The sequence below is a fragment of the Neolamprologus brichardi genome, chromosome 20 (genome assembly GCF_056152115.1).
Source record: "Neolamprologus brichardi isolate AB-2024 chromosome 20, ASM5615211v1, whole genome shotgun sequence".
NCBI classification, from domain to species: Eukaryota; Metazoa; Chordata; class Actinopteri; order Cichliformes; family Cichlidae; genus Neolamprologus; species Neolamprologus brichardi.
The window spans coordinates 24,861,211-24,886,614 of record NC_142123.1 but is presented as its reverse complement, the minus strand read 5'-3'; the positions used below and the strand labels follow the sequence as shown (position 1 = coordinate 24,886,614).

Sequence of the window (25,404 nt, the reverse complement as noted above, 5' to 3'; positions counted from 1 at the left end):
CACACACTCATCATATTTAGTTGTTCAGTTGTTTCAAACTCCTCAGAATGGCATTTTTCTCCTGCTCCAAATCCTTGATAACCAAACTGCTTCCCCAATATAAAATTTAAAATAAGTTACGAATTCACTTTATCTGTTTAACCATTATTTTGACATCAATATATTTTAAAGAACAGTAATTATGCACTACAAGTTGCGTCCCACAGTGTATTTGCGATCCCGCTACAAAAACCAATTGATCTGGAACAAGGGAGTGACATGATTGAGGTGTGTGCTGACACCATGAGTGGACAAAAGTGAGTCCTCTTTGACATATTTTGTATTTTTCCCCATCTTCTCTGACTAGATTGAGTGTATCACTCAAAAAAAGAAGACAAAGTCATTTCAGTTTTCTTCCTTGACTTACATAACTACATTTATATTGACTTTCACAGTCCATTACATTCCATATCATAGCTATTATCTGTTTGTGAGACAACACTAATGCTATCACTGATTTACAACAACGTTACCATGCATAATATATGTTTGTAATGTTTTGGTTTTTTAAAAAAAAAATGTATTGAACTAAATTTTGAAAATCCACTTGTTCAGGTTCAGGAGTATTGGTAACAGGGTTGCACTAAGCATAGCACCAAACAACTAAATATACCACTGAACCCATTTGATGGTATATTATCCTTTTTTCTTTAATACAGAACATTTTACAAAAAAAATGATGTTTTTTTTAAACCATTTTTTAAGCTTAAATTGTATTCCAATTATAGAGTGGCCCATTTACACCAGCAATGTGATTCCAAGAAGAGCTATTAGGACTGTTAGAGCTATTAGCCAGATACTTAGCATATCTCAGTATGTCATAAAAATAAATAAATCAGGGAAACGGGACAAGTGGAAGACAAAATGAGAAATAACAGACCTTAAAAAAGAAAATAAGAAAAAACAGTAACTGAAAGCCACGTCCTTAAGAAATGAGGAGAAAAATCTAGCTATGATTTTACACAGGACCTGAGAGATGCTTTTGGCCCTTCAGTTGATCCGTCTTCTTTGTCAAAGCCTCGTCAGGGATGGAAGAGAGGCGGCGAGAAAAGGTTGAGGTAGGCCAAATTACAAGAGCTAAGAACTGCACTGAAAATCAGTGGCAACGGGCCTGATGGAGTGATGAATTCTGGGTTCAAATCATCGTCATGTACGACTGAAGTCATGAGAGAGATGCAACAGTGACCCACCATGTAAAAACCATTTAAAAAATTTTACCAAGAAAAAAACAAAAGTTGGTGTGCATTCCTAGTTTTTAAATACCTGTTGGAATATTTTGTTCTGTAATCAGTGGTTGAGTTCTCCAGAGCTTTTTATCTCATTCCAGTCATTCAAGGCCTTATTTAGGCGTCAAAGCAATGTGAGGGTCATTTCTCAGCAGTGCTGCTTTTACTTTCTTTTTCTTCATGCATTTCACTGATTTCCTGGTAGTAATCACAAAAAAATACAAATCAGTATCTTAAATCATAAATCAAATAAGTTGGGATTTATTTAAAATAAGAACAAAAACAATTCACAATTCAGAGCTAAATGTGCTGCACAGAGCTCCTTTTTCTTTAGAACTCTGAAACAAAGCTGCTGGATTTACATATTAGAAAACATTATCATTACAGTAGAAGCAGAACAGACCACGCAGTGAAAAGCTGTGTCACAAAAGCAAGGTATCAGGTTTGTATCATCCAAATGTTACATTTCAATCTAAATGTATCTCATTCCCAGATTTAGATTTGTCCTTAGATCACTCCCTCATTCAACTCTGTCGATGCATGTCTCTGGAGTTTAGCAAACAGGAAGGTTACTCCCACTGAGATTGCACAGATTTCTTTACTGGAATAAAGACTTTATTTCCAAGTCAGTCTTAAATACAAATGACAGTCTGTGTAAAAACAGTGTACAGTTAACTTTGGTAAAATGTGTGCAGCTACAGCTACAAGTTCATTTTAAGACATTCAAATGTGTCGTCAATTCCATTTCCTTCCATTCAAGGAAACAATTTTGCATATCATATCTTTGATTACCTGGGTCAAAGCCTATATTCCTGTAAATAAAGGTACTTTCCTAAATGACCCTTTTCAATCTTGTCGTTCCATATGGACAGTAAAGGTAGCACTACAAAGGCCCTGATTTGTTTTTCCCCGTGATGAAATCTAAAGCATTACAAACCAACATAACATCCAATACTGCTGTACAAGTAACCTCTTTGTGTTTAGAAAATCTGCATTAATTTTATGCAGTTCAAAGGTGAGCAGCTTTACATGATCAAAGCTGTTATTTATATGGAAGACAAAATAAAAGGAGTACACATCTCAAGAGAGAAGATTAAATAACTGTCACAGATTAAAGTCGACACACAGTAGATCCTGCACTTTTTATAGGGCTAGACGAAACATGTCATTAATATTTACAGCTTATGTCTTCCCCCTGAAAACTAAATCGCACTTCTGCATACCTAAATTGCACCTCACAATACATTTATTGCTACATGTTGTCAGAGGGAGAATGCACATTACTAAGTGACCTTAAAATTAAAAGTGAAACAATCTAAGCACAAAATAAGGCTGCACATGGCTTCCTTCAAGACAGAAATTCTCTTATACTACACTGAAGAAAAAAGGTTGAGGTATAAATTTAACAATCAGCATATTCGACATCTAATAAAGCACACCATGACTGTAATCTGCAATATTATATGGAGCGTGCTAGCAACTAATGGATGGTTTTGAGAGTGTCTTTGGTACAAGCGTTTGATTTGTATATTTGAATGGATCACACATTCGCTGAGTTCATTTATGTACACACATGCTCTAACTTGCAAGTCCATGCTTAAAATCATAACGGCTGAAGCTTTTTGGGTTTCTTTCTGCTGGTCCGTGCTGGTCAGTAGTGGACTTGTCGAGAAAAGCCTGGGATAAAAGACAAAAATGAAGCAATGAGACAACTGTAATACAGTTCACTCACCAGCCACCTTGTTAGGTATACCTCGGCAACTGCTAGTTAATGCAACTATCAGCCAATGGCAGAACTCCCTTGCTTTGAGGCATGAAAACAAGAGCAAGACAACCTGCTGAAGTTCAAACTAAGCAAAAGAAAGGGAAAGAATGGTAATTTAAGTTACTTTGAATGTGGCAGAGTTATTGGTGACAGATGGGTTATTTAAAGTATTTCAGAAACTGCTGATCTCCTGGGTTTTTCCCACACAATGATTTCTAGGCTTTACAGATAATGATTATAAAAAGAAAAAACACAAAATACCCAGTGAGCATCAGTCAGCAAAAGTAATGTTGCCTATAACAAATTGGTTTTGTACTATTAACTGGGAGGTTAATAGTTGAAAAGGCTCTTTAATGTCCTCTCATTTAAACACAAGTTAAAAAATCTCTGACACAAATTGTAAAATTGACAAATTACTGTGGTCAACCACAGTTTCGAACACTCTCGAGAAAAAAAAGAGAGAGATCAAATTACTCCAGTGCTAGCAGCCTTGCACTGACTTACTGCTCATTACAGAATCCACAATCCAGTGGTCTTAAATGATCCATCCATCCAGCCTTTGCTGCAGTTGCACCAAGGCTCTAGAACAGGGCTAGGCAACTACAGGCCTCAAGTGCCGGTGTCCTGCTGGTTTTAGATGTGTCCTTGATCCAACACAGCTCATTCAGATGGCTAAATTACCTCCTCAACATATCTTGAAGTTCTCCAGAGGCCTGTTAATGAACTAATCATTTGATTCAGGTGTGTTGATCCAGGGGGCCTGGAGTTGCCTACCCCTGCTGTAGAATGTCTCTAAATTAAAGTTGAAGACATACTTTTATTGTTAAGCTTTTGGAAAGAGCTGATCTCTGGAACTGTGGTTTGAGAACAGATTGTTGCTATGTTATTTTATGCAGCTAAATAACCACTTGCTACCATCAAGGTATGCTGAAGAGCATTTCTGAATGCACCATTAGCTAAGAACAGCAAACTGAGGCTATAATTTGCACAGAGTCAACAAAGTTGGACAAACATCTGCTGTGACATCTGGATGGTAGGGTCAGAACTTGGTGTTAACAACATGAAAGCACCTTTGGGATGTGGAATGGAAGATTTGCATCACAGATGTGCAGTTGACAAATCTGTAGAAACTGTTTGATGCTATCAAGTGAATATAGACCAAAATCTTTGAGGTGTCCATGAATCAAGGCAGTCCTGAAGGGGTCCAAACAAGTACTAATAAGGTGTAACTAATAAGGTCACCAGTGAGTGTATAGTATTGTAAAGTACAGTACAGAGTATAAAGTATACTGATATATGTATAATGTTCTGTGTAACAGATAAGAGGAAGGTTATGAATACCTTTTTATGCACTTCTGTTTTTAAACTCCACACAGTCATCTGTGTCTGCACCAGTGAAACCATTCAGAGAGTTCTGTAAGAGGGAAAAGCAAGGGAGAGAAAGTAGACTGCTTTAACCCAAACAGGAACGAGCTATTTGTTTTGACTGGCGCCGACTGAACTTGAACTAATATTAAAATCTGAAGTCACAGCTCAGAGTGAGACACTGATTTTCTGTCCTACTACAGCTAAAAGGTCACTTTTTGGGCAACAACACAAGCAAAAACAGTGGAGAAAAAAAAGTTATATTCATGTATACCCATCCAACATCCTTATGAAGGAACATGGCTTGTTGTAAACATCCATGAACATGAAAAACAAACCATCCTGGGTTTGCTTATGCTGGCCTCTGCCAGCCCAAAACCTTAACACTTAAAGTACATTTGTACATACAGAATACTTTTATTTAAACCTTGAATCAATTATTTAAATAAAAAAGATAAATAATCCTCCCTCATGCTGTATGGTATGAGAAGAGACGGGCATATGTGTACATGCAGCGCAGTGATTGTCCAGACGGTGCATCGCACCTGTGATAAACACGTTAGAACAAACTAAAGAACAATCTTGATAGCACTTGATAACATTGTTCCGTTATATTCCAGTAATAACTGATTACCAAAGGTTCTGTTTGTCAAACACTTTTCATAATAAAAAATAATGATAAGACTGGTTTAGTTGCTTTGTCTGAGTTCTTTTCAGTCATCATATTTCACTGTATGCTGCTGTTAACCTTTCAACTTTTTAAACTTTTTTCTATATTAATCATGTCTACAGTATTAGTTTCAAATGTTAGTTCAGTTTTCATTTTGCTAATTTTTCAAGGCCAGTTGTGTCATGTGTCTTCACTATTACAAGACAAGCAAGGATGGCCTCCAAATCTGTGCCTACTGAGACTTTTTGTTGTCTCCATTTTTCACATGAACCTTTGTGGCTACAAGCAAGGCAACGTTGTTACTGTTAGTGTCCCACGCAATTCAGTGCCATTTTAGCAGTTCAGAGTAAATGGTGGATAAAATAACACCGTTTTTTTTACACCGTTACACTGTTTTTTAATTATTATTATTACTAGCCAAGCCGACTTTGAAGGTAAATTGCTACAAAAAGTCAGTGCATGTCCACATGGACATCTCATCATCCATTGCGTGAGCAACAATAGTAAATGTTGGTTGAATCACTTTATTTATTCTGATACATTCTGACTCATCTAACATAATTTGCTGACTTTAGTCTGTTTCAGATATTTATATGAATATATAATATTTATCTGTATATTCAGCCATACCAGCTGACCTATAACCACAGTATCTTGTGTGAGACAGGCACTGACCTCACTTTGTACCGTTTCTGACCCTTCAGATGCCTCAGAGAATTGCATGCTGGGTAAAGTAGGGGCCTGGGACATACGAGTATGTGAATGGTTCCCCACACTGTAAAGACGAGGTCGTTTAATCTGGTCTTGGCTGGACAGCGGTGTGAAGCTGTTTCTTCGAAGGAAAGCTGGTGGTATGGCATCTGTTTGGCCTTTATTCTGCTCAGCAAAGAACAAAAAGAGAAAGTGGACTAACTTTTATGTTACAATGACTAAACCTCTCCTTGGTCTAAAATAAGTGCGTTCCATGTTTGGGAAAGACAGCCACTGACACAAACAACCATAAATAGGAAAGCCATTGTCATGTTAGTCTGAGGGGACAGGATATTTCTCACCACAGTTAACAAGAGGTTTCTCAGTAAACGTGTTTATGTGTTAACGCCCACTTTGTCTCAGGACTCAGACTTTAAATACTTGTAACTAATCAGCATGAGCTCCACGGGCAGAGAGCAGACATGGACCTCACTGATGAGTGCTACAAGGGGATGTCCTGATATATTTCTTAAAATTTAGAACATTTAAGGGAACTCCTTAAATGGAATTTCCCAAAAGCGATAAAGGTGTTTGAGTACATAAACAAGTTTGGATATATTTCCCCACACAACAGGTGTTTATAAAAGCAGAAACAGAGTTAATAATATACCTCAGACATAACTTACCACAGACTTTCCTGTAGTTTCTATCGCTTGCTGACATTAGTAGAAGAAACACTAAACCAACTACCTGCTGAACAAGTGAAGAACAAGAGAAGGCACTGGGGATGATGGGCCACGTGCTTTTTAAAGTAGCACTACCAGATATACCCTTTAAATGAATCTCTGAGGGAAACAAAGGAAAGGCCAACTAAGAAACACTAAAAAGGAGTCACCAAAGAGCTCCCCTCCACCTGGAGCCAACAACAGATGGACAGGGAGAGGTGGAAAACTTTTTTGCACTGACCTATCTCCCACCAGAGACAATAGGCGTAACGGTACCCGCACAGTGAGGACAAAACTCCGAGATTCATTGCACCTGATCAAGAAATAGTCCCACACATTACATTAGAAAAACTGGGACAAAGATTTACACTCACTGGCCACTTTATTTTATTTTTTCTCTCACCCCAACCGGTCGCAGCAGATGGCCGCCCCTCCCTGAGCCTGGTTCTGCCGGAGGTTTCTTCCTGTTAAAAGGGAGTTTTTCCTTCCCACTGTCGCCAAAGTGCTTGCTCATAGGGGGTCATATGATTGTTGGGCTTTTCTCTGTATCTATGAAGCGCCTTGAGGCGACATTTGTTGTGATTTGGCGCTATATAAATAAAATTGAATTGAATTGAATTGAATTGAATTGAATTTATTAGGTACACCTGTAAACTGCTCGTTAACACAAATATCTAATCAGCAAATCACATAGCAGCACTGCTATTCATTGATTTGATCAAGACAGCCTGCTGAAGTTCAAACAGAGCATCGGAATGGGGAGGAAAGGCGATTTAAGGTGGCGTGGTTAGTAGAGCAGGTCTGAGTATTTCCGAAACTTGAATACAAATACTGAAAATTCTCAAAAAAAAAAAAAAGGAGAAAATATTCAGTAAGTAGCAGTTTTCTGGGTGAAAACAGCTAACTGCTTTGAGCTGAGAGGAAGAGAACTGTAACTGCAATAACCGCTAGTTACAACCAAGATATGCAGAAGAGTGTCTCTGTACGCTTAAGACGTGGAACCTAGAAGCAAATGTACAAATACAGCAGCAGAACACCACACTGGGTGCTAGTACTGTTAGGGTAGAGCAGGAAAACAAGGCTACCATTTGTACAGGCTCACCAAAACTGGACAACACAATATTGCCTTATTTGATGAGTCAGCTTTCCTGCTGTAACATTCAGATGGTAGCAACAGTTCAGGCTGCTGGTGGTGTAAAGGTAGGAGGGATACTTTCCTTACTTATTATCAGTCGAGCATTGATTAAACACCATAGTCTAGCTCATTATTGTTGCTGACCATGTTTTGTGGGATGTGGTGGAGCAGTAGACTGAGACCATGCTGATAAATGTGCAGCCACTGTGTGTTGCTATCATGCCAATATAGTCCGAAATCTCTGAGGAATCTTTTCAGTGCCTTGTTGAATTTATGCCACAAAGAATTAAGACAGTTTTTAAGGCTAAAGTGGATCCAACCCAATTCTAGAATGGTATACTAGCAACCAAACAAAGTGGCTTGTGACTGTAAATAACTTAAGATAAACAGAGGCTAGCTGTTGTTTCCACTGCTTCCTTTCTAGATATAGTCAGATATGATTGGAATGATTGGTATAAATCTTCTACAAGTGCAATTCTGAAAGGCTTTTCAAGAATGAGGAACAATTATTTCAAAGAATAACTCTTAACATGGCGCTGGTTAACACAGATGACTGATGTTTCAGACTCCATACTATGGACAAACACATGACAAAGAGCAGGATGAACGGTTTTACAGAAAACTGACCACATGTTTGGGATACGAAACATTAAAAACAGGCAGAAGCTTACTAATGGTCTATCCCTGTGAGTGTTGACAGCCTCCACCCCCAGGTCAAATACATCCACTTTACAACCTAAGAGAAGGAACCAAAATACATTACAACAAGGCAACAAAAACAAGTGAGGATGTTTAGTTGACTTAACAACAAAGTAGGGACTTACCATACGCCACAGGGGTGAGTTTTAGGACAGTGTGTAGGGGGCACTTCAAGAAGGGCAGGTCATCTGTGCCAACATGAATAAAAGTGGCCAGTGAGATTACTGTGGTTTCACCCAGTCATGCTTTTCATATTCTCCTACATGTTTGTGGAGTTTGCTCTCATGTCTGAAGTGGCAGGCCAGCTGTAAAACTTATGCTGCGCTTTATGGAGGTACAGTGCATGTTGCTGTTAACTCTGCTGTATGTCTCATGGGTGGGCAGTGCAGTGGGACATGAAGCCAGTCAAAGCAGCACCCACACTTTGGTTTTTGGAGTCAGACTGTGGTTGAGCTTTTAAACCGATCCAGGAGCACTGACCACTTCCTCTGCTGACTGACAGAACCACTTCTGCCCACGCCTAATTATGGTAGTGAGTGAACTAATAATTTTCCAAAAGTAATGCTCACGTCACATGATCAAGTACATAAAGAAGCTTTCTGTACATAATGATTTAATCTGTCCCTTTCCAAGTTTCTGATTGCCAATGGCGTTCACATATACGACATTCTTACCTTGTTTGTGTCCAATAATAACAACATCAGTCTTTCCTGTCCTGTGTTTTTGTTATTTTATTTTCACTCTCATTTATTTTTTCTAACCCTTCTGGACAACATTTTAGTTACGTCATAATATTTACCTTCATAAATGAAAATATAGAGGGACACTAAAAACACATTTCTATATCACGGGGAGTCCTAATTGTATAGCTTGAACTCTTGCTACTGCTGTTGATGGCGTCTTTCTGATCTGTTTATTTTCCAAACACTGGAAAAGACAGCGGCAATCAAGAAGTACGTCATTACAGACGTCACTTATTTACATCGCTTTTTACAGACATACCTGAATATCTAAATCTCTGGAGACATAACTCAATGCATTATCAGGCACATGGTGCTACTTTAAAACCAATCATCTCCTACATGTCTTAAAAACAGAGTAGTCTGCAAAAAGTGGTGCTCTCTTCACTGCATCATGTTTAGCAGATGTTCCTTATGTTAAATTTTGATTAATCTGGAAACAGTCTGCATTTTTATGTGGCTGTTTCCCCCTATATTCATTAAAAAAAATATACATGCAGAAAAAGTTGATCTGAAAGGTTGTGACTTAGACTCCCCCATGTGGTGGCATTAAAAAACAATCACAGAATGAAAGTCTAACTAAATGATTGATTGTTTCATTACAATCCACTGTCTAATGTGGTCAAAATATTTATACCAGTGATTCTGCTCTGTCAAATAACATCCACCCTGTTTACTGCACTGGGACACAGCTTAACACACAAGTATACTGCAGTTAAAGCTGTACTATTCTTAGAGGTTCTTTGCTGGAACTTAGAGCTCATGGCACAGAAAACATGGTGGGTGGACACAACATCCATCTAACAAGCTACTCACCTAAGCCTATGCCTAATTCTGTTATATGAATTAGAGATGCATGTACTAACAGCACACAGTTGGCTGATGTCTATAAAAGTATGAATTGCACTTTGAGTGCAATTCATGTGTGACGCAATAGTCTGGCGCCATTTGTAGATGAGATTGAGAATAATAATAAATTTGATTGTGATTGGTTGAAAGTGTGCAGGACTTAAAAAGGCTTAAAATAAATTTACTATTTATTCTTCAGCAAACACCTTCCGGCAGTTATGTGCGGTTCTCACTGCTCAGCCTGCGAGGGCCGTGCCCACAGCCGCACAACAGCTGAAATGACCCTTTTGCATTATTCAGCCACCCTACTCTCAACACATAAACCAGATTTATGGTTTCACAAACTCCCACATCATTACATCATTACCAAATTTTTGTTGCAGTCACTGGAGTTGCATTGTACACACCTAGCTTGTTTAGTTTGTGTTTCTTTTTTCCACACGTTTTATTACATTAGACTGTAGTCTAAATGATGGTTGCTTTAATTACTTTTTCTGCTTTATGAGCTACCTGGCTTAGTCCTTTCTGGTTAGACCAGAGAGGGGGTTGAGGGTGCGGCTGGCTGAAATACAGAGACCTAATGAGTGAAATGAAACCATCTGTTGTGAGAGCATGGAGGAATGGGGTTTATTTGTTTTGAATTAGTTACTGTCCCTCCGGTTTCTCCCTTCATAATGGTTTCATCCACTCATATATAGGTTGAGCTGTCTCTCATTTTTTTAAGCAGTAATTTAGAAAAAAGGTTCTGTTTAGCTCTTTTACAGGCCCACTTATTCCTTATAAATCACTTATTTTCATTTTGCTGAAATGAAATATTTTTTAGGATATATTGGTGAAAAGTAAAATCAGCTTTTTAAACAGTAAACCTGCACACTGGTGGCCTTTGGCACTGCTTTGCAGCCATTCACACAATGCTAAGTGCATAATCTACAATAAGGAAACAACTGGTAATGTGGAAATGCACATTTCAAAGTCATGACAATATCTAAATTTAGTGCCCCATGTGATATTTCTCCAAATATAAAGAAACAAAAATAGTAAGTGCTTTGGAAACTGCTTCTCATCCATTAAAGTTGCACGTGCCTGAGTCATTTAGTGTATTTCTGCTAACTTTGTATTTCTGCTGACTGTATTACAACTGTTGTTGTAATTTGGCACTATTTAAATACAACTAAACTGCATTGAATTAATTTGTATGAATGAGTGCTTATTTATCTGGGCAAATTTGTTGTGATAATGACAATGCTGGCTGAAATGGATCACTCAGGACTGTAAACCTGTAATCTGAGAAGGTGCTTTAGCATGTTTAGCATATCCTATTTCTGAGCATGTCACCTGCGCCTTTGTCCAGAAAATAGGCGAGCAAGCAGCGCATGACAGCCTGATGACAGATGACCAGAACATTGGCCTGTCGCTCCAGCTCCATGATCACTGGCTCCAGCCGCTGAACCAGGTCCTGATAGGACTATGGAGAGAGTCAAATGAAAGAGGTCCATTCAGTTTCACATTTTTCAGTTTGTTACATCAAAAAAATCTTTGACTAACTGCTGCAAGGTCTAATTTTGTCATGTGCTTACTGTTATTTTAATTTTCCCTTTTCTTTATTAGTCAGTGTTAGTTATGATGAACAGCAACAATATAGCTGATGTGTCTTTATTCTATGCTCCTCTGCAATATGAGCTCATCGTATTTCTATTTATCTCAACATAAAATCTTCTGTTACTCCATACATATAATGATGCATTTGTAGTTAAAAAAGAAGCTATCCTTGCAGCTGTCAACATTTTTAACTTCTGTTTTTCTGATTGATGATTCATCTGCAGCCCTCTGGCATTCACACTATGGTAAAAGAATAATGAGGGAAAAAAAAGTAAAAAATAAACTTGAAATTTAAAGCCTGTTGCATAAACTCGACACACTCACAGTGGTAATATATGGCAGGTCAAACAACACTCCAGGAGAAAATGAAACCTTTTACCTCTCCTCCAGGGTAGCGGTAATGATACTTGTCCTGGTCTCTCATAGCATACTCCTCTGGGTATTTTTCCTCAATCATCTTATAGGTCATTTCTTCACACACTCCCTAAAATACAAAGTAATAAGATCGAGACTTATCATGTTTTCATTGTGTCTGTTCCTATATATGCAGGCAAATACAGTTTCACACATGAAAATGACACATTTATTGTAGTTTTGCCTCTGTAGACATCACAGTTGCACACAACGCAAACAATCAAGGAGTCATTAAAGTGCAGACTTTAAGCTGTATTTCAAGAAGTTTAACAAAAGTTTGTATATATACAACTTAAGTAATACCTACAGCATCTATTTCATTGAGAATCTTCCACTGTTCATAGGGAATACCCAGCTCCTCTGCTGTCTGAATGGTGCGTCTTAGCTGGCTGGTCCAAACTTTCAGGTCCGACAATTTATGCTCTTTCACAAACCTCTTCAGTGCAGCTGCACACTGTCAAACATAGCATATAAAAACACAAATATGTTTAAGAACTGACTATAAAGTCATTCTTCCCACGTTCAGTTGAACTGTATTTTACAGGTTCAAGGAGCAGGACCATAAGAATCAAAAACCTAACCTGACTTCAAATGTTTAGGCTGCTTTTAGATCACTCTCTGCAAGTTCCATTCTGACAACTTACATGTGTTCTTTAATTTCACAACAATGCCTCTCCTTAAATTCTTCAATTGCCACCTTTTCGTGATGGACAGGTTTGTGCACCAAACAAGAAAGGATAGAAACTAGAGGCTAGAAAAACTGAGTATAAGTGGACCATGTTAAGCAGCTCTATTGCCGAAGCTGAGAGCTACAGGGCTGTGGCTACAAAGTGCACGGCGGTAACCCCTGAACCAGATGATGGACACCAGAGGTGAAGAGGGAGTCAGAGTGGTAAGAGCTTCGTTTGGATTGCATGCAGTAAGTCAGACTCTGTGAGACTTGGACTCCACCATGGCTGCCCTTCATCAATGATTCTGTTCACATTTCTGCTTTTCACAGATGATGTGGTCAGGCAGTGACCTCCAGTGTGCAGCAGGGTGGTTTGCAATGGTTGAAATGGCTGGGACGAGAATCAGCACCTCCAAGCGTGACACCTTAGCCGGAAAAGGATGGGCTGCTCACTCTGTGTCAGGGACAAGTTACTGCCCCAGGTGGGAGATATTAAGTATCTCAAGGTCTTCTTCACAAGTTGATGGAGAGTTAGATTTACTTTGCTGTACCAGTCTATTGTGGTAAAGTGAACTGCAGTCTAAAGTGAACAAAGCTAATTATTTACCAGTCGATTGACATTCTTAGCCTCACCTATTGCCACAAGCTCTTGGTAGTGACTGAAATCATGAGTTGCTGGATACCAGTGAGGGTGGCATCTAACAAGCATATCTCCTGGATGGCTTCTAGGTAAGCTGGTTCGCACACTGTCCTACCAGCAAGAGCCCAAGTACATGCTGGAGAGATTATGTGTCTCAGCTGGCTTGGGATCAGATGGAGGGGTTGGGGAAAGCGAGGTCTGGGCATCTACTTAGATTGCTGTCCTCATAAATTAAATCCAGATAAATGGCAGAAAATGGATGTATGGATGACTTCACAACGGTCTTCACATTTATTTAGAAAACACCCCTTCCTGTCTTCAAATTTTTGTGTCCCGTATCATTATGTGGTGAGAGCTGTATAAATGCATAGTGAAATCTTTTATTTTTTTTGCCAACATCTTCGCTTACAATGTGGCCAGATTTGTCTCCACATCACATAAATAAAAATCAAGGTAAAAGCGTTGTTGATACACTGGAGAAGATACAGCACACATCGACTTTTTACAAGGTCATCTAAAACTAGAAGTCGTGTTGAAAACTGATTTTTGAGTTAGACGTCCTTCTCCCAGAACTTTTTGATCACACCTCTTTTTAAAGCTTATTGTTTTGAAGGTGATATTAGCCAGAGCCAAATCACCCATTACCCTCTATTTATCTGTTTATGCTAAAATAGCCTGTTGGTGTTAATATTACATTTAAAACATAAATATGGGCATTGTTATCAATCTCATCTAACTCTTTACAAGAAAAAAAAACTAAAGCACCTCTTTTCCTCTCTCTGACAGTTCAGAGTCTCCCCCTATACGTCCTTCCACATTGTGATGGCTCTCTCCGTGTCGGCAGAGGTAGATGGAGTGGGAGTGGACGTGGATGTTCATGAGGTAGTAGACTATCTTACTTTGAATGTAATCCTGCACCCTGTTGACCAAGAAGCTACGGCCAACGTTGATGACCTGGATGAAGGACAGGTTCCTGTAAGGCAGAGGAAAAATTACAATAAGAGAATCACATAAATCTCAGGCCAATAAAACTCAAGGGTAAAGAAGACATATCTTGTACTTGTGGTATAGTGTAAATACACTGGGAAATTCTCTCTCAGTAGCTTGTTAACAAGGTCATAAGAAGTGAGAAGCAGTAAAAGGATCCACAACTACTCTTGCTTATTTCAGTTAAAAGAACACTGTATTATCTCAGTGAGATCAATAAAAATCTAAATATATTATCAGTGTAATTATCAAAGACTTTAAACAAACCACTAAGCTTCCAAATTTAAAACTAAGTTAGTAGGAGTTCAGGAAGTAATGACCTCTGAATCACTGCTTTGCACTATAAATGAGCTTCTGTTTCCATCTTCTGGACAACTTCTGCAGGTACATGCTCTTTTACATAAAATATCTCCTTGACTTTAAACTTCCATGGAAAAAAAAATTTCCATTTTAAATTAGAGTTAGATTATTAGATTAGAACAATACAACTAGTAGAGGTATTCTTACTTGTCGTGTTCGTCTGGATCTAAAGGTTGGTAGGTCACTTTATAACACTCGATTCTCTTCAGAAAATCCCCCATGACGCTTTCTCTGTCCCTCTCAGGATAATCTGGGCTGGACACCTTCACGTCCTATATGAAGGAGACATTTACAGTATACCATGAGCTTCATTACTTCAGGGATACAAGCTTGCTGATACATGAAGACAAAAAGCAAGTAAATGTATGATTTACCATAATGTTTTCAGCGATGACATCTGGATCGTCACATACTGATTCAACAAAAAACACCTGAAAAAAGAGAAGTGCATAATTAGGGGGGGAAAGGTGTCCTTTTACATTTTTAAATGACTGCAACACAAATTAACTACTGTCTGTTATACAGTTTGAAAAAGGCACTGAACCCAAAACAATGTTCAGAAAAGAATGTTCAGCCTGTCCAGTCATGAAGATTTGGTAACCTCTGGGTGTCTTAAATATCTGAGATATGCTTCTTGGAAACTGGCTGTAAATGAAATTTTTTCCAAGAAAAGACTTGCCAAGAAGAGACACTGCATGCTTCATTGTGATCTGACAACAAAAGGTTGGTGATCAGAAACTGTTTCATTATTCAGTTATAAGTGCAGTTCTAACCTTATATGCATTATCTTTTGCAAAATTAAGGATGAGTTCTCTCCTCTCTCTGGTGGTGTTGGTGGCGTCGAAAACCTGAGAGACAACATGGAGCATTCAGCATAAATCAAACCCTGCTTTAAATGTATTATGTAATACAAATAATGTTCAGGGGGTTTTTTTTGGTGTCCTTACAGCAATCTGCCCTCCCTCCTCACTCAGATAGGTCTTCACATCCGTAAGTGCCACTATGGCACACTTTCTGTGGAAAAATAAGCAGGAAATCAAAGCAGTAGCTCATTAACGTTATCATCATCGTGTGATGTGCTGTAATAACTATGCCGCCATTTTGTTAAACAAACACAACGCGGCTCAACAAAGGAATTTGCATGACTGACCTACATGGAAAGTAGCCAGGTGCATTTAGTGACAAGGACTACTGAAAGTACGTTCATATATGAATAGGATTTAATTTACTCACTTTCTAATTTCCATTGCTTCTTTATTGTCATGTCTGAAGAAGTCATAGGACTTGTACGACTTCACTGCGTTTCTCCTATACACTCCGAGATTAAAAACTACAAGGGAACAAACAAACAATCAGAGAACGACAATAAAACTAAGTGAAAAGGATTGCCTCTGCCTAACCAGCTGTATCTGTCAAACCAGTTCTGCTGCATTACGTGTACATTGAAACATAGGTGAACAACAACAAATAGAGCCATGTGTTGAGGGATGTTGACATATACAAACACAAATTAAATAATTTGCCTGAAGATCAAGATTTTTATTAGATGGATATTTTTGCAGTCTTGATGATCATAGACTCCATCATAACCACCCTAACTTTGACTGATCTACAGTTTTATTTTTTTAACCTACATATCCGGTTTTACTAACTTGATTTCCTGCGAAAAGGTGTCTGACTTTGTGAAACTGATTACTGACCCTTTGTTGGTACTCCAATCCAGTTGAGGTAGCGTGTGAGCTTCTTGGACATATAGGTTTTCCCCCTAGCGGGCAATCCGATCATCACGATCATAGTTGGGGAATTGGTCATGTAGGAAGCCCAAGCTGCAGTTTGCATAAGTACAAAAAAACAAACCAAAACAGATACACATAACTATAAACTTTATTAATCATTCAAGGACATTTCAAAACCAGCCGCCCCCCTCTAAAATCCACCCTTCAAAATAAAAGGGCAGGTATGCCTACTGTACACAGTGACAGCAAAGAGTGGGAGTGTTCTGTAATAATAAAATGTCACCTCTGCAAAGTTCACTAACTAGTTAACCTTTATTTTACGTAACAATATCGTCATCTCTTTGCTGCAGGTTAATGTTTCTTTATCACAGCGTGACCTTGTCTGCTCGAGCATGAAATGGAAACATTTCTAACTGATTTTTTTCCGCCTTGCTTTTCCATCACTGTTTGTGGAAGGCCAATCTCTGGCAAGAACAGACATGACTGGAGTTTGTCACAGCAGATCCCATTAACACTGTGTAGTTAAAGAGATCTGCTGAATTCCTACTAAAGTTGAATTCCTACGTTAGGCCCTGTCCCACATTCCAGATTGAAGATAACCAGATTAAAGCTTGACTGTGAAGTTAAAGTTGAGCTTATCTTACAGACATTTTTACTGAGCGTTACTCATTTACAGCCTTACTATACATCAAAAGGTATTTTTAGTACCTTTCTTTACAAGCACTCTCACACAGTGTATGCATGCTAATAATGCCAGAAGGTGCAGTCATTAATAGTGCTGACATTTAACAATATGTCAAAGTTCAACAACATAATAATTCGTTAATAGAGGGTAAATTACACCTCTCATTTTTATATCGCATCTAAAGAACACAGACAGAAAGGCAACCACTCACAGCATTTCTTCTCATTGGTCCTCGCTGAGCTGTCTGAAGCAGCCACAGGTCTCTGGTGCCTGGCAGCCATGAGGTGTCTGATGTGTGCCCTACTGTCCTGGCACAACTGGTCTTGGTCAGGGAGCACTGGTCACTAGTGAAACATGTCACACAGCAGCTGATAAAGAGGATCCCAACAGTGTGCATGCAGTCAGATCATATGCCCACCATTTTTATATGTATAAGGTGACGCAGATGACTGAGTGAAAAAAATGTTTTATTTTGGAAAACCATTTAAACCAAAACATACAAGTGAATTATTTTTTTTCCCCTTGATTCATATGTTGATTATTTTATTGGTCCTGTCAGGAAAAAATAGTAGGTATGTTCTAATGTCTTGTTTTGTCCTACACTGAACCAAACTTCAAAACTAATAATAGCTAAATTTAATTGAATACTAAGAGAACAGGCACATACACATATTAGAGAAGCTGGAAATATTATAATAGTTGGATTTTTTTCATTAATTCAAAAAGACGAATGATTTTCTGCTAAGAAAATCTATTCATCAACTACTTAATGTAGTAAGTAACGAACTCAATTGTACTTAAATTCATGCAATACAAGATACATTCTTCCTCTGCCAAATATACCAGATATATGATTAGTGAAGCTTATACGCTAAAAATCTCAAGCTAGTAAGATTTAATTCAAAACTGCAGACTGATACTAAGCTTTTTTGATATTATCACAGGAGAATTTTGCGGATACAGGATATGCAAAACAGTGCGAGCAGAAGCTTGTATCAGTGTCATCCTGCCAAACAGGTACAGCTCTGGCTGCCCTTGGCCTATAAAGTTCATCACTTCTGCTTTCACTTCAATATTATGTCGTTTAATAAGAAAAAACTGGTTGCAGAAAAGCCGCGATAAAGCGAACAAATGTATAAACTTACCAAAAACAAAGCGCAAGGATTTGTTTCGTTTTATTTTCTTTCTCACAGGGCTGTCATCAGTTGACGTCCAACGACACAGGAGACGGTTCCTGTTTCTTCACGGACGTTTTAGCTCCTCCTCCTCGGTTTCAGATACCGGAAGTTCAGTGTTAGTGTCAAGGAAGATTCTTTTCCGGTTATGATTTCCAAAATAAAATATTTTAGGGCCTCTATTTTCCAAAAAAGACGTCAACTATTTAATTACCAATAACTTCCGTGTGTGTCAATCTTTGTTTAAAGGTGATGGCTTAAAAAGTTTTGAATGAATTCTAATAACTTTGTAGAGGTGTAGAGGGGAGTCATGGTAACAATACATCAAAATTTGGTCTTCGAGGTCAACTTACTGATTTATTGGTGGAAAAAACTTGAAGTGTGCATTGTCAACATATAAATGGATTGGTTCTTATGTAGAACGTTTCTATTCTACATGAGCACTCAAAGCGCTTTGGTCACATTGTGTTCCTTCAGGTTCAGATTGATCTGAAACTCAAAGGAATAATAATAATGCAATATAGAGTTATTTATAACTATGTTTCTAACTGTCCGTGTTTTTTACTGACAACATGTAGGTGGACACGGAATTATAGATCAGAATTCTAAATTTCATGTTACTTTGGACCTCTGACCTTTTATTCAAGGTCAAACCTTCCTAAAATCTATTTTATCTTTAAAACCATTTTTATAATTCTAATATATTTGTTTGTATTGGCAACGTTTACGAAATTATACTAGTATATAGGGATTTTAAATGTCACGTTATAGTTTGCATCCAAATATCATATCACATTTGATCTTTGATCTGACTTTTACATTTCATCTTTGCTTCTTTTAAGTGGACACCAAAATGTGTTGTCTCTTTAAAGAAAATACGAAGCGACAGCTCTCAAGAAGAAGAATATTTTTAAAAATAAAAGAAAGAGAATTAGCTTCCCAGTAAGGTAAACATTTACTGCAGTATAACAAACTCAAGTTATATTGAGTTTATATATATCCAATCATTTACAAATCGTTACTTATTATCCATTACCTAGCCCTGCATAATGATTATGTAATCAAAGTAAACATTTGTCATGCTGCACTTTCTGATTTTTCCTGCACCCCAAACATCTCCAAGTATGCTTAAAAAGAACAAGAAAAACAAAATAAATATATATATATATATATATATATATATATATAAATACTGTTAACTCTTAAAAGTAAATAGTGCCTCAAGTGTGAACTGCTTTAGCGGAGGATTACGCTCTAATGGCAAAGTTACAGTCTCAGTGTTATTCTTTATTTTTTCTCAGTGTCTTCTTGAGGGACAGTATGTGTATATGTGTACGTGATATTAAATGAATGTTTAAGTGCAGGTTATTGTGCAGACTCAGCACAGAGCATCAAAGAGTTGATTTGTAGTGTGTCACATCAGTGTGGTGGCAGCTGTCCTGGCAGCCATTTTTGGAATTCCATAAGATACTATGATTCATATCAGTATGTCACACATAAACACATTGTATTGAATGACACAAAAACAGAATCTTATGAGAATTATAAGATTCTGCTAACATTCTGTCCACATTTGATAACCTGCTTAGTGATGTGAAATCATCATCAATGTGTGTGGGCAAAACAGAAGCAACTTTGGATTTCTAACTACAAATCCATTCTCTTTTGTTTCCTTTTGTCTTTATCCCACTCTAAAAGTTGGATGTAACAGTGAGACCAAATTCACAACCCAATAGAAACAGATCCAGGTACATTTACTGCAATATTCAAACTGAATACAGGCTGGTAACTGGCAATAAGCCAGAGGACTATTGGCCCAGAAGGCCCAAATGAAACTAGTAATGTCCAGACATCTAGCCTATATTACTTAATATTCATTAACCTATTTAAAAAGCACTTTTACTCTGTTTCAGGAAAAGTGTAAATCTGCACCTCTGATCTGTGTGATTACATTTTCTCTTTGTCTTTTTCTGCTGCAGCAGCCAAAGTCTGATTTACCAGTGATGGTAAACCAGTGGTAGAAGCATCATAACATCAAGAAAACTGGACAGTTAAAGGACTTTTCTTTTTACATAAAAAATAAAAAAAAGTTTGATGATCTGAAATGTTTAAGTGTGACAAACATACAAATAAGAAGGAAAAGCGTTTAGGAAAACGCTTTTCACACCATTGTCATATAAAAGACTTACTTCCTTCATTCTGTTCATTGACCCCATTGTGGACCACTACAATTTTGTATACTATGTAGTATATACCTTATTTACTTTATTTATCAAATTTTGGGTTTGTTTTGTTTTTTTGCACTACATTAGACAACATCAAAATAGCGTTGTCAAAAATGACAATAGCGTTGGCATTTTTGTTATTTGTGTTTTGTAATCTTTATAAAAACCTAGAAAAAAACACCTCTTAATGGCGAGGCGCTGTGGACATCCAAGTTTGTGATTGTGTAGATTTTTCAAATCAATACCATGGTTGCATCTACTGAAAATCTCTGTGAAGCTTAAATCTCAGTGACCTTGACTTCAAGGTCAGAGGTCAACTTTTCTGAAAATCGGAGGAGTTTCACATTTATAACACAGGTATGTCTACTAGGAGGCTGAAGGGTAGCACTATATATTTATAAACAATCAAAAACAACAATTTATTTCCAATTTGTATGGAATTTATTTCTGTAAACATGGTGTTTTAGGTCGGATTAAAGGACTGATGTGATGGTAAGGTGTCCGCTGCTCTGCTTTGAATATTGGTAGGCTTTTTTTTTAAAATTTTCACAAGAATTGCTAGTTCCCCTAGAGTTTTGGCCACCCCAGCAATCAGAAGATTCCCTATGAGCAAGCATTTAGCGACATTGGGAAGGAAAAACTCCCTTTAAAAAGGAAGAAACCTTCGACAGAACCAGGCTCAGGAAGGGACAGTCATCTGCCGCGACTGGTTGGGGTGGGGGGAGTGAAAATTTAAAAAAAAAAGCCAAAGTGATAATTATTGGAGCAGCTTAATTAATATTTCCAGTGTAATTTGCTGTTAATATCCTTTTCCAACCCCAGTTTGTGTTTTTATCACTTTTGTCCAGGGTGGAAGATGCCATGCTGGAGATTGACTGTGTATGGTTTTTCAATGTTGATACTTGGGAACCTGTCGGAGAGGCCAGGGTTGAAAAAGGGATGCCGTAGAACCTGAGAGGGTGTTATCCGCTGGTGTGCATCCAAGGCCAACATCTCTTTAATTAGGCTGACAAATAAGCGTTGGCCATCTTCTGGTCCTCGTCTAAACATCATTATTTGTTCGAGGTCATCCAGACGTTTAAGTTTTATGTATCTTGTCTCCAAAGATTCATATCCTGTCTCGTATTTAAATTGTTGGGCGGTCTTAAATGTCCAGCGTTGTTGGTTGTAGTTGTCTTTTGTGAAGTAGTCTTCAGTGTACACGCCAGGATCGAGAACATGATCTGGTGGCTGACCCTGAGTCTCTATGATGAATTTCAAAACATCATAATATTTTTTTCCAGGGTAGAGTGGCACCCCTGTAACAAGCTCAACAGCCACCAGCCCCAGAGACCACATGTCACATGCTTCGTTATAAGGAAGGCCAAGCATAACCTCAGGTGCACTATAACCAACCGTCCCCACACGGTCACCAGGCATCACTGCAGACGCAGGACATGCGAGGCCAAAGTCTATAAGTCTGACTTTGACTGGAGACTCATAGCGATTTACAACCATGATGTTTCCAGGTTTGAGGTCAGCGTGCACTATTCCCAAAGAACCCAGGTGGGAAAGAGCATTTGTGAGCTGACCTAAAATTGGCCTGACTTCGCTTATGGGGAGACGCCGGTTATTCGGGTCCCGTATGTAGTCCCACAGGCATTGATCAAGGAGTTCAAATTTCAGGCAAACCCGCTTTCTGTCAAGGAAAAAGCCGTCCCATTGAACAATGTTGGCGGCATCTGGATCCAACCTTCTCAGCTGCTCCAGGATGAAAATTTCCAGTTTTGCCTGTTGCAGAATATCAGGGTGGCTCTTGTTCACCTTAATAGCCACAGCTTGGTTGGTTTTGGTATCACGGCATTTGGCTACAATACCAAAGCCCCCTTCTCCGAGGAAAGCCTCTACCTTGTAGTGGTTTCCCAAAATGCTCCCTTCAACTATTTCAAGCTCATCTGAGCTGAAGGATGGGCTGGCTGACGTGTGGACGAATACTTGCTGAGAAAATTCAACCGAGTTTTGAAAACTGCAATTGATTTTCTCTGATCTCTTGCATTTCAAGTTTGAAGGGTGCTGAAAGACCACAGGGTTTTGTGGTCTTTCAGCACTCATGTCAATGCAAGGGGAACTCTTAGGGTTGAAAAAGGGATGCCGGAGAACCTCCGACGGTGTTATGCGCTGGTTTGCATCCAAGGCCAACATCTGTTTAATTAAGCTTACAAACAAACGTTGGCCATTTTCAGGTCCTCTTCTAAACATCATTACTTGTTCGAGGTCATCGAGACGCGTCAGTTTTATGTATCTTGTCTCCTGGGATTCATATCGTGTCTCGTACTGAAATTGTTGGTCAGTCTTAAATGTCCAGCGCTGTTGGTTGTCGTTGTCTTCAATGAAGTAGTCTTCAGTGTACACGCCAGAGTCTAGAACATGATCTGGTGGCTGACCCTGAGTCTCTATGATGAATTTCAAAACATCATAGTCTTCATTTCCAGGGTAGAGTGGCACCCCTGTACCAAGCTCCACAGCCACCAGCCCCAGAGACCACATGTCACTTGCTTCATTGTAAGGAAGGCCAAGCATAACTTCAGGTGCACTATAACCAACCGTCCCCACACGGTCACCAGGCATCACTGCAGATACAGGACATGCGAGGCCAAAGTCTATAAGTTTGACTTTGATGGGAGACTCATGGCGGTTAACAACCATGATGTTTCCAGGTTTGAGGTCAGCGTGCACTATTCCCAAAGAACCCAGGTGGGACAGAGCATTTGTGAGCTGACCTAAAATTGGCCTGACTTCGCTTATGGGGAGACCCTGGTATTTCCGGTCCCCTATATAGTCCCACAGGCATTGATCAAGGAGTTCGAACTTTAAGCAAACCCGCTCCCCGTCGTGGAAAAAGCAGTTCCATTTAACAATGTTGGCGGCATCTGAATCCAACCTTCGCAGCTGCTCCAGGATGAAAATTTCCAGTTTTGCCTGTTGCAGAATATCAGGGTCGCTCTTGTTGACTTTAATAGCCACAGCTCGGTTGGTCATGGTATCACGACATTTGGCTACAATACCAAAGCCCCCTTCTCCAAGGAAAGCCTCTACCTTGTAGTGGTTTCCAAAAATGCTCCCTTTAACTATTCCAAGCTCATTTGAGCTGAAGGATGGGTTAGCTGACATGGTGAAATGTGTCGGCTTGGTCAGTGAATTGCTAAGTAACGCGAAATTCTCTAAAAACTCTCCAAAAGGGTTTGCTTACTGTCAGGTCAAGGTCCGTTGAGCAGCAAAGTTTAACAGAGCAAAGCTCCTATTTAAGGGTTTTTTCTCTCAGCAAGATGATGACATCACAAGTGATCAAAGGCATTCTACTGTGGATCAAAGGCATTCTATTTTTGGTCAATGGCATTCTATTTTTTCAGTTGAAACACTGAAAAAAAATAGTGTTTCAACAGGGCAGGCTGGCGCCCTGTGGGAGGCAGAGGTGATAGGGTAAGGATGCAGAGGATAAGAAAAGATCTTATCTGTCAGCTCATCAGCGAGCAGCCGCAGAATCACAGGTGCAGCTTGGCAGGGGATGGAGAGTGAAGACAAAATCAACAATGACTTAAGTGCTTCCTGTTAAATTTAGTTTTGAAAGTGCTTCATGCCATAATATGCTATGCAAAAAGGATAAAGCTTCAACTTACTCAGTGATCTCCTAATCTTGACTTAACTGAGTGCTTTGCTGTAATTTGTTTACTTTTCACTGTAGAAAAAAAGCTGTTGATAATAACTTATATAAAAGCCTTATTGTTATATTGAAGGAAAGCAATGATAAGCCACTGAGCAGATTATTGTGAGAATAGAAAATATTAATGAGAAAACAAGTGCATAAATATAGATATTATTTACTACAATGTAAAAATAATGCACCACACTGTATAGGATTAAAAATGCATTTACAGTCCATTATGGTAACAGGTCCATAATTGGTTAGGCAAGGACACAATATTTAAAGTTTTGCCTCTGTGCACCACCACAGTGGATTTACCGGTAAATAAAAAAAGTAATAATCAACATGTGATTAAAGTGCAGACTTTCAGCTTTAATTTGTGAGATTTTACAAAAAATACATTTCATACATAGTTCCTGAATTTAAGAGGTTCAAAAATAACTGGACATTTAAACTGAAAAGCTGTTTCACGATCACATGAGGCCTGTCCCCATGTTATGTCATGACAACTGAAGCAGGCATAATATATGAAATTGTTTCCAAGTGTTGAATTTGCATTGTATAGCTTTTAATTAGAATTTTAATTGAGGGCCAAAGAGATGTCAGTACAAATGAGGTAGGCCATCAGACTGAAAGTAGCTAAGTTTATGAGCAGCTAATGCAACAGTCGGGTGTATTAATTAAAAGAAAGCCAATTTTGTAACACCAAAAGGCCTGAAAAACCACAGAAGACAACTAAAATGCACGATGACAGAATTATTTCCTTGGTTAAGAAAAGCAGCTTCATAGCATCTAACTAAGTCAAAAACACTGTCAAGGATGTAGATGTATCATCATGTCAAGGTCTACAATCAAGACCTTACACTCAGAAACATCTAAAAGAGCCTGCACAGGTAAAAATAAAAAAAATATCTTTGGACAGATGAAATCAAGGTTAACTTGTACTAGATTAAGGAAGGAAGAGAAACATATGGAGCTCGTGCTCAGAGCTCATTATTTGAAAAATACTGCGTTATCTGTTCAACATGGTGAAAGGCGATGTTATAGCGTGGGTACGTAGGTCACTGATGTTTATTGATGATGTGACAGCTGACAGAAGTGTACAGGGTTATGCTCTCTGCTCAGACTCAGACAAATGCTGCAAAACCGATCAGACAGATCTCAATGCAAATCACCAATGAGTCAAAAAATACTGCAAAAGCAACCCAGGAGTTTCTTAAGGCAAAAAACCCCAGCATGCTCTTTCTGATTTTTCCTGCACCCCAAACATCTCCAAGTATGCTTAAAAAGAACAAGAAAAACAAAATAAATATATATATATATAAAAA

At 38.5% G+C, this 25,404-nt stretch overlaps 2 protein-coding genes across 6 annotated transcripts; both read right to left on the bottom strand.

Annotated features, from left to right (window-relative positions):
* Positions 1 to 1,503: 1,503 nt before the first annotated feature.
* LOC102798252 (6-phosphofructo-2-kinase/fructose-2,6-bisphosphatase 2-like) lies at positions 1,504 to 18,253 on the bottom strand. 5 transcript variants are annotated; one of them, XM_006794263.3, is made up of 17 exons: positions 18,140 to 18,253; positions 17,206 to 17,338; positions 16,274 to 16,399; positions 15,807 to 15,903; positions 15,521 to 15,587; positions 15,347 to 15,421; positions 14,948 to 15,004; positions 14,721 to 14,845; positions 13,992 to 14,199; positions 12,224 to 12,370; positions 11,882 to 11,986; positions 11,239 to 11,368; positions 8,440 to 8,502; positions 8,287 to 8,351; positions 5,741 to 5,941; positions 4,372 to 4,444; positions 1,504 to 2,942 (listed from the first exon to the last, which is right to left on the bottom strand). In XM_006794263.3, exons 2-16 carry the CDS (start codon positions 17,273 to 17,275, stop codon positions 4,376 to 4,378), a joined length of 1,605 nt encoding a protein of 534 aa, XP_006794326.2. In that variant the 5' UTR covers positions 17,276 to 17,338; positions 18,140 to 18,253; the 3' UTR covers positions 1,504 to 2,942; positions 4,372 to 4,375. The 5 variants fall into 5 exon arrangements, 2 of the variants coding, with proteins under 2 accessions (XP_006794326.2, XP_035765099.2); XR_015717018.1 differs by lacking the exons at positions 1,504 to 2,942; positions 4,372 to 4,444 and adding an exon at positions 6,722 to 6,793 and having other exon boundaries at positions 5,805 to 5,941; positions 6,884 to 8,351; XM_035909206.2 differs by lacking the exons at positions 4,372 to 4,444; positions 5,741 to 5,941.
* Positions 18,254 to 20,595: 2,342 nt separating this feature from the next.
* Positions 20,596 to 23,774, bottom strand: LOC148096997 (uncharacterized). Its single transcript, XM_087833970.1, has one exon. The coding sequence runs from the start codon at positions 23,542 to 23,544 to the stop codon at positions 21,229 to 21,231; it is 2,316 nt and encodes a 771-aa protein (XP_087690096.1). The 5' UTR covers positions 23,545 to 23,774; the 3' UTR covers positions 20,596 to 21,228.
* Between the last annotated feature and the right edge of the window lie 1,630 nt (positions 23,775 to 25,404).